This window comes from Oxyura jamaicensis, chromosome 1, assembly GCF_011077185.1.
Source record: "Oxyura jamaicensis isolate SHBP4307 breed ruddy duck chromosome 1, BPBGC_Ojam_1.0, whole genome shotgun sequence".
In the NCBI taxonomy this organism is placed as follows: domain Eukaryota; kingdom Metazoa; phylum Chordata; class Aves; order Anseriformes; family Anatidae; genus Oxyura; species Oxyura jamaicensis.
This window is the reverse complement of record NC_048893.1, coordinates 56,768,456-56,776,858: the sequence shown is the minus strand read 5'-3', so window position 1 is coordinate 56,776,858 and position 8,403 is coordinate 56,768,456. Positions and strand designations below refer to the sequence as shown.

Here is an 8,403-nt window from a genome sequence, read left to right as displayed (position 1 = left end):
GCTTGTTGTTTATTTGCTTGTTGCTTATTTACTGTGAAAATATGTAACACAATACGGATACTGTTATCGCTAGATACCACAATTCCCCCATGCGTCATATAAGCAAAGATCACAAGTATCTCAAGAACTTTTAATTTTTAAGAATCCTGGAAGTCATTTAAAAAGGACTTTAAAATCCAGGAAGTCTAATGAGAAAAGTGTTTGAAACGGCAATTGAGTTGAAACAGCAATTCAGACGGCAGTTCTATTAGAATAAAAAATCTTGCATCCAAGTGTGCACCGAAAATAAATAGCCATTACTGAAAAAAATAAACAAATAAAACTAGAGTTACATCTAGTCCATTTTAAACAATTTAATGGGAAGATTTCCTGCAATGCTACATACGACTATTTTAAATAACATTAATACAAACTAAGAAAAGTTGGAGAACCTGAAGGTAGAAAGATTTCATCTTTCACATAATAAAAGACATAATACATGATTCATTCAAACAACTATGCCATATAACTGTAAGAAAAAGCTTAAATAAAAATGTTTATATGGCGGTGCTAAAAGTCAGGCATCTAAATCCATGTGTAGGCACTGGAGAGCTGGTTTAATTTTCAGAATTGCAAACACTTTCAATTTCCACCGAGTTTAAGGTGACGAACACCCATAAAAGTCCCATTAACACTTCTGCACATAATTAACTTAATTCATCTGAGTAGGTCCATCAAATTGAAAGGGACAATTTATATGCACACCTCGCATGACTAATGTTTACCGGTTTCCAACATATGCTGATATATGGATTTAGTTGTCTAATTTAAGCCTCAAAATTTAAAACATCTGATCACAACATTTAAAGTCTGACATGTTTATATAATTATGCATTTAGGATGTATGCTGTAGTCTTTAAAAACAAGAGGAACTCCCACTAGATTTTATAACAGAGCATTTAGTACCTTTTTTTTTTCCGAAGTGACAACCAGAGTCCTCATGATCAATGTATTATTTGAAATACTGAGATTTAGAAATAAGATAAACCATTCAGCAGCAGTCGTTCCTTACTAACCATATTACTTCTAGAACTTGAAATCAGAAATCCTGTTAGCAAGAATGGAGATTTTTGCTTTGAAATGGGTGACACGGATAGCTCTGGAATTTCAGAAGTCCATGTAACTTCCTAGGTGCCTGAAATGCAACATAATCTTCTATACCCTAAGTTTTAATCAGGGGTAAGTATTTATGTTTGACTCAACACCTCTAAATACTTCATTAAAGTCAGGATACTGGCCATCACAACACCATTAATATCAGTTAGTTAAACTTTTTTTTTTTCAGTTGCAGAATGAAAAGACACTTTTCAGCACAAGGCGTTCTAATAATCCATCCATTATTATTGATCAGGTCCGTCTCACATTATATGACTTTACTACGTTCTCGTTCTAATAAATTACAACAGCAAAATAATTAGGTTGCTCTTTTTAGCAGAAAGAAAAAGGGCTCAGTCCTGCAGACACTTTTCAAGTGTCTGATTTCAGAATTGATGACGGTCATATTAGTACACCATAAAGCTTGAGACAAAACATTTAGACAATCGGGTTCAAATCGCTGTAACAGTTATTATTGATATCAAGCCTGCAATGGTCAGAGAGTTACAGCGCTGAAATTGCAAGTTAAGAACACATCAGCTAATCAGGTAATGTCTATGAAAGAGAACTCATCTCAGGTCTCATGACCACCTCTGTGGGAATATGTACCCACTTTCTTTTAGGGATAAAAAGACAAGGCAAGCCACTGATTGTTTTTTACCCTCTTCTTTGTCACCACTGAATGAGCGATTGAAGATTGTTCTGGTTTGCACTACAGGTAAGAAATTGATCATTAAAAGACCAGATCTTTAAAAAATTTAAAATCTGATAAAGGATTGACATGTCCTTGATTGTGTCTACTCAGATATTTTCAATTAGCAGCCATTCACCTTGTTTTCAGTCTGAAGTTCTCAAATATCCTCCTCGATCAATCCTTTTTCACAAACAAAAACAAGAAGAGAACAACAACAACAAAAAAATGATTAAGGCTGTTTCATATCTGTGTCAACTTGATTTACTCAGACCAAATGGAACAGTCATTTTGAGGACCTTCAAATGGAATGATTGATCTTCTCAGTATTCCAGGAAAAGTCATTGCATCCATTGAAATAATTAATCCCCGACATCACCATCTCTGTCCCCTATAAGCCACAGAAAATGAAAACCTATGGCTAGTAAGGCAGTTCCAAGCAGATCTCCCAGTGCAGTAAGATAAGGGATAGAAAAACTGTCAGGATCTTTCCCTTTTTTCCAGAAGTGGTGCACCATCCAGTCAGCAATCCATAGCAGAGTAAACACCTACAGAACAGCAAACAACCAAAATCTGTATTATTGTCACTGAAATTCCACCGAAAGGCAGTCAAAAGCCAACATTATTATCACCTTAGTACTTAGCAATATTGTATACAACTGTTTTTGAAAATTTTAAATAATTAAGATGCATTAATTTCAGATTAAAACTCCCCAGAACTAGAGGCAGGGACACTTAGTCCATTTCTCCCTGGAAATCACGTACACAGGTAGAAAGAACATAATGAATCATTGATAGCTTTCTCCATCCGGGCTATTCTTGAGGATTCCTGACGATGGCAAAAATGAAAAGAAAAACCACCAAACAAATGTGCAATCGCTTTTCCTAAATAAGACATAACCTGTGTACAGTTAGAGCGTAACTGGGGTTTCAAGCTCACTCAGAATTGACTGATGTTACCCAGAGGAAAGCACTCAAGGCATAGCTCCTGTTTCCAGACACCTAGATCAGTCCTGAAATCAGACACCATATAAAGAATATGGGGTCAGATTAGGAACAGTTTCACCTGGATTGTATGAACCACTGAAAGCAGCCTAGAAGCTACTTTTAGGCATGAAATACCAACTTCAGCCCTTCTGTGTAAGGCACACCTGCAATATATATTATGAAATTGTCACTCCAGGCTGAATTCATCCCAAAGTAAAAGATTTCATTCCTGACTGTGAATGCCTGAACATTCAAGAAGTTTGATCTTAATACCAAAGGTATGCATAATTATTGATCCAGTTTTAGAAAAGAATTCTTTTAATGTTGCACAGCTGTATAATAAGAGATTCTGGTTCAGTAGAATCACGTGGTGTGGCAGCGCGCAAGATGAATGGAGAAAAGACTGCTAATTTCCTGTCTCTTCTACAAATCTGCTTAAGTGAAGACAAACTTCTATATTTTATGCATTTTAGTTAAGCAGATCTTTAGGAAGGGCAAATTTAAGAGTTATTACCTTATTACTTTTCAGGAAGTCCTATTATGTGAATTTAGAAGAACAGGCACAGAAGTAGGAAAATGTACAAAATTAGTTTTATTTCCTAAGTGATCAATCACTGGAATAAAAAACATCTTTACACATGCATGCACTCCTTTGCTGAAATACTGGTACGATAGTTGCAAGACTCTTCCCAGCAATACAAAATACAGTAAAACAAATGTCACATAAAAATTTGTGTTGAAAAAGTTATACCCGATTAATCTTTGCTTTGCACAGGTCCGTTTTAAAACACAAACCTGGGGGGGTGGTATTTGCTTCATGAAAAATGCATGGTTTATTTATATAAACATATCTGCTGAAAAAGGAACTCTGTAGTCTAAGCTAATTATGCAAGTCCTAGGTGTGCTTACTGGAATCCAAACAAATATATTTAAAGCAGATGTTTTCTTTGGAAGACTATCAGATTCTTTGAGTCGGCTCTTTCTTCTACCACCGACAAAAAGAGGTCTGTTTATAAAAGATACTGTACATTACCATTGCCTACAGGATGTACACAGAAGGCTCCGGAGTGCCCCACAGCAACAATAGTTATGCGTGTTCTATTAGAAGATGAGTGCATTCACTCCAAGAATAACTTATAACGTATTTATATTTCAAAGCCAATTAGATATAACATACAACTTAAATGGCAGTATACATTTTTGTCTTTCAAAAATCATTACATGAAAACTTTAGATTTTTCTGTACATTTCCCACCCGACAGCAACTGACTTAGACTCTTGTGAAAAATAGGTGGTTTGGAAATTAAGTTTTCTGAATCTTCACAAATAATTATTTTTGACATATTAACTCATGGGTGCATAATGTAATTCAAAATACAACAAACCTGGCTTCTGTAAATAATCAGGAAAAAAAGTTATAATGTGTTAACTGATGGTTGTAATAGTGTATGATGGCTACTGGGACATAGTCCTTACAGGATAAGAATGAGACTGCAGCTTACCAGTTGTTATTTTGGGGAAGGAATAATGCTATCATCGTGCATTTGCATGGCTAGAAGCCCACTAACATCTAAGAAGTATACAGATCAGTTTTTGGCAATGGTTACTCAGCTGGTAAGAAAGGTATGGCCACAGTAGTTGGTGTCGCAAGACAGAAGTCAATCAATGTGACTCAAATCTTTAATGAGATTTTCCTTTTTATGAATGTTAAGGGCAGGGAAGGGGGAATCAAAGTCATCAGTCAACTGTTATTTTTGACAAAAATAAGCAAAAGCTCTACTATGAGTTTGCTGACTTTTCTGAAAGTAAGGCAATTCTTGAATTTCAAGTGATGAGAAAAATCACTTGCAAAGATCTGACAGGTTAGAAAAAACTAGGGCAAACAGAGAAGTCTAAAGGAGAGCAAAGATTAATAAAAAGGAAAGGTTACTAAGGCACGGGTGGAAGACTGTGAGACATTACGAGACAGTTTAGTGGCAGAGCGCTTTTTGCTGGGATTTATCAGTGACCTCTAATCATTTCAGCAAAATCATGCAGATGGCATAGCAGTGCAAATTCAGCTTACTTCTTCTCTGCTCGCATTCTATGAATAAGAAAGCCTTCATAGCTCAAACTGAAAACCAGCTGTTCTCGTGAGAAAAAATAAAGGTATTAACATCACAGAAAAGTCTAATGAGATGGTACAAAAAACACCGGTTTAACATGAAATGCTGTAGGAAAATGATAAGTTTGTAAATGTATGCAGAACTGTTGTTCAGTATGTGAGCTAATATTTTAAAATGATTTAATATACAGAGGAAGTGGAGAACAATGAAGTGCCTTTTACAAGAACAAGAGAGATGAGTAGTAGTAGAATTATGAAACTGAACTGTAGGAATTCTTCAAGACTGAAGAAAGAGATAACCCTGAGGGTTAAGAAAGGTAAAAAAAATAACTAAGTAGCTATAGATATTAAGATCTGACTAAGAAAAGGGAGAAATCGTAGTCACTGATAAGGAAAAGAAAGCCCAGAGCAAAGATTGCAAAAATACAAGCAAAATCCCAGATGTTTTAATATTTTTAAAGGAAGGCAGCACTAAGTTATTGCTCATTTGGAAAGACAATCAAAATTGAGGAGAATGAAACTAAAGACAACACCAGACTAATGGAATATAACATGAATATCCCAATAATGACTGATATTTTCTATTTATAAATGTGTATTTGTAAAAATGTGCATCAGACACATTATCCAAAATAGGTGCTCAGAAGACAGAAGAGGTGAGACACTGCATAAGGAATATAGTGATAAGAATGAGAAGGAGGGAGGGAGAAAAAGAGCATGAGAGAACTCTTTATTAACCCCTAACAATGAAGAATCTGAAAATAAGGTAAGTATGCATATTATTATGGACAGAAAGGACAGAAATAAAGAGTAATTCTAGATACTGAGTTTTCTGATATTCATTTCAAATCAGAAATATCACATTGAAACTGAAATTGAACACTGATGCTTAAATAAAAGTGAGTCTCTCACTATTTAAAGCTCTAATCTTATTGTTGCAAAACTAGAAATGGGAACATTATGCACTCCAAAACATTTTTTTCCTTTGTTCTTGCCAAAACTTGTTTTCATTCTGTGCAGATCTTTAGATACAAATAACAAGTTTAACTAAACAAAAGTTTATTTTGTTTTGTTTTGTTTTTCTGCATGCAGTAAGGACCTCTAAAAGTTATCTGCATGTTCTCATGTAATGAATTCCTCATGACTTCAGACAATCTATTGTTTCACATAAAGAATATAAAACTGCCTCCAAACATTCATAATGCTGTCTAAACTCTCAGTAGTCCAGCTGATACATTGCAGGATGCTATAATATTTTTATTTTTTCATATGGGATGACCATGTTTAATCAGGGAATGTGTGTCAAATTCAGAGTATAGCAAGTGATAAAAAGTATAAAAAGTGTAACAATCAGCTGCATAATCTCTGTAAGAAAATGATTTGAATCTTTCATGTTTATATGAGCTTTCACATTGATTGCTCTGATTTGCTTTTTCATATGGGCATTATTAAAATTCAGCTACTAGTTTAGTATGCAGAACTAAACCTTTTAGCAGTTTCTTTTGCATGGCTTAGATGGACTGTATCTCCTGAATCTTATTAGTACTGCTGATTCACCTCAAATTGTTTCCACCTCAAGGTGCATGGCAAAATAGTTTTCTTCCTTTACTTTAGATTGAAAACAGAGATGCAAATTAACTGTGGTAACCTCTTTTCAAATGAATTTTAATTCTGCTTTACTCTCAACCTCACACTGACTTGAAATGCACCTATAACGGAACCATTAAAAGATCTGGTAATCCCTGCACAAGAACTCACATGCATCCATGAAATTCAATGGTAAGTTTATATATATATGTATGTATGTATATACACATGCACATATATATATTCCATATAATACATGTATATATATGGGTAGAATTATTACTGAAAAGCCCCAGTTAAAGATCTCTAAAGATTACTCCGACATCATTCTCATCAGATTTATGGCTTAGGTCTTTTATTGGTTTTGACCCTTCATCAAGTTAATTTTGAAATTATACGTTACATTTCTCAGATTTTAAATGGCTTTTGATGACTTAATGTGAAACTAAGCAGTAACTCTAAAGCACTCATAACAGATTTATGCTGAACTTGCTGAATTTCCATTGCCTACAGCCAAAATTCTGTAGTCTATGCAGGGTCTACACACGTACCATGCCCAAGGGAAAATAGTCACTGTCTGTCTTCTCCAAGCACGCATTTGTGGCTGGCAGTGAAAAAAAAAATGCTGTTCCCTCTTGCTGTCGTTGTCTGTGTTTTAGTTATCTTGTGGTTTGGAACCACTGATTCATTCTCTTTGGTAGCGAACATGGATACCTTGCAAAAGATCCAGCCCACTCATTATACAACAGCTTGCTTCTCAAACAACACTCATCAATAATGAATACACTTCACTAGTCTTTTGTCCTCCTGGACTCCATCCAAGTACATAAATGAATACAGCAAGCAGTTGCGGCATGTCTATACACAAAAGTCTCACTAGTTTAACTTAAATCAGTTTCCAAGCTAAGTTAGGACTTTGGGTAATGAGCTTTGGAAACTCCTGATGCAACAAATTAAGACATTATAAACCCCATGCATTTCTCTACACAATTTTAGAAACTACTGCCACTATATCGAGGTCAAGAAAAGGCAACACATATGTCTGTCTGATGCTCCTTTCTTAGCCTAACACCATAAACTGGCGTTACAGTGCCAATGTCAGTGGAGTTGTGCTCATAGGCCAGACTGTGGCCAGGCATGGACACTGCTCCTGCTACCTGTCAGTCCAGAGACAGAAGAGAAGAACAGTAAAAACAAGTTACTAACTCTACATAGTTAGGTGTTGGGAGCAATGACAGGAGCCTATCTGCAGACTGAAGACATTCTTGGTTATACGAGTTCAATCTTTTATAAAAAACTTTGTGTTGCATGTATACTTGTACTACTTGCTTTCTGTCTGAAGTGCACAGCACTGTGGTATCCAAGCACCCAGAAAGCAAAACATAAATTTATCTAAGACTAACACCTCATTTAAGTCAAAAAGATTGTACCGTTTTAGCTGAAGGTGTTTCTAAATCAATTGGATTGTATCCATGTAATTTTGTGTGAATGAACTTTTCTTTATTCCGCAGTTTAAATCCAAATTCCTGACTGTCTTCTTGCTTTCTTTGTAGCTCTGCCAGAGACCCTGGTCTGACCAAGGCAGCTCTAACTTCAGGCTGTTTGCCAGATGTCTGGATTTGGAGTGCAACATAGACCCCTAAGTCTTCGGATATGTTCAACCTGCACTAGCTGAAGCACAACTCAGTGTGTCGTGCTACCTACACAGCCTTCTGGAGGCAAAAATGATAATTTCCCTGCTAATGACTTTTTGGAGCCAGGCTTCTACCACTGGCTGCAATATGCCTGGAAGTGAAAGAGCTAGTGATGGCCGTGTTCAGATCCCACTGAATCTGGCAAGTCTGTTTCTCATGCCTCAATGAAAAAGCATTGAACAGGCAGAACTGTCCAGGTTTGGACC

At 35.8% G+C, this 8,403-nt stretch overlaps 1 protein-coding gene across 1 annotated transcript in view; it reads right to left on the bottom strand.

Annotated features, from left to right (window-relative positions):
* Window positions 1-333: 333 nt before the first annotated feature.
* The window catches only part of SLC41A2 (solute carrier family 41 member 2), a 60,245-nt gene continuing 52,175 nt past the window's right edge, over window positions 334-8,403 (bottom strand). Inside the window, exon 11 of the mRNA XM_035341443.1 lies at window positions 334-2,373. Coding sequence (XP_035197334.1) covers window positions 2,188-2,373 — 186 coding nt within the window. The 3' untranslated portion in view covers window positions 334-2,187. The remainder of the gene's footprint in view (window positions 2,374-8,403) is intronic.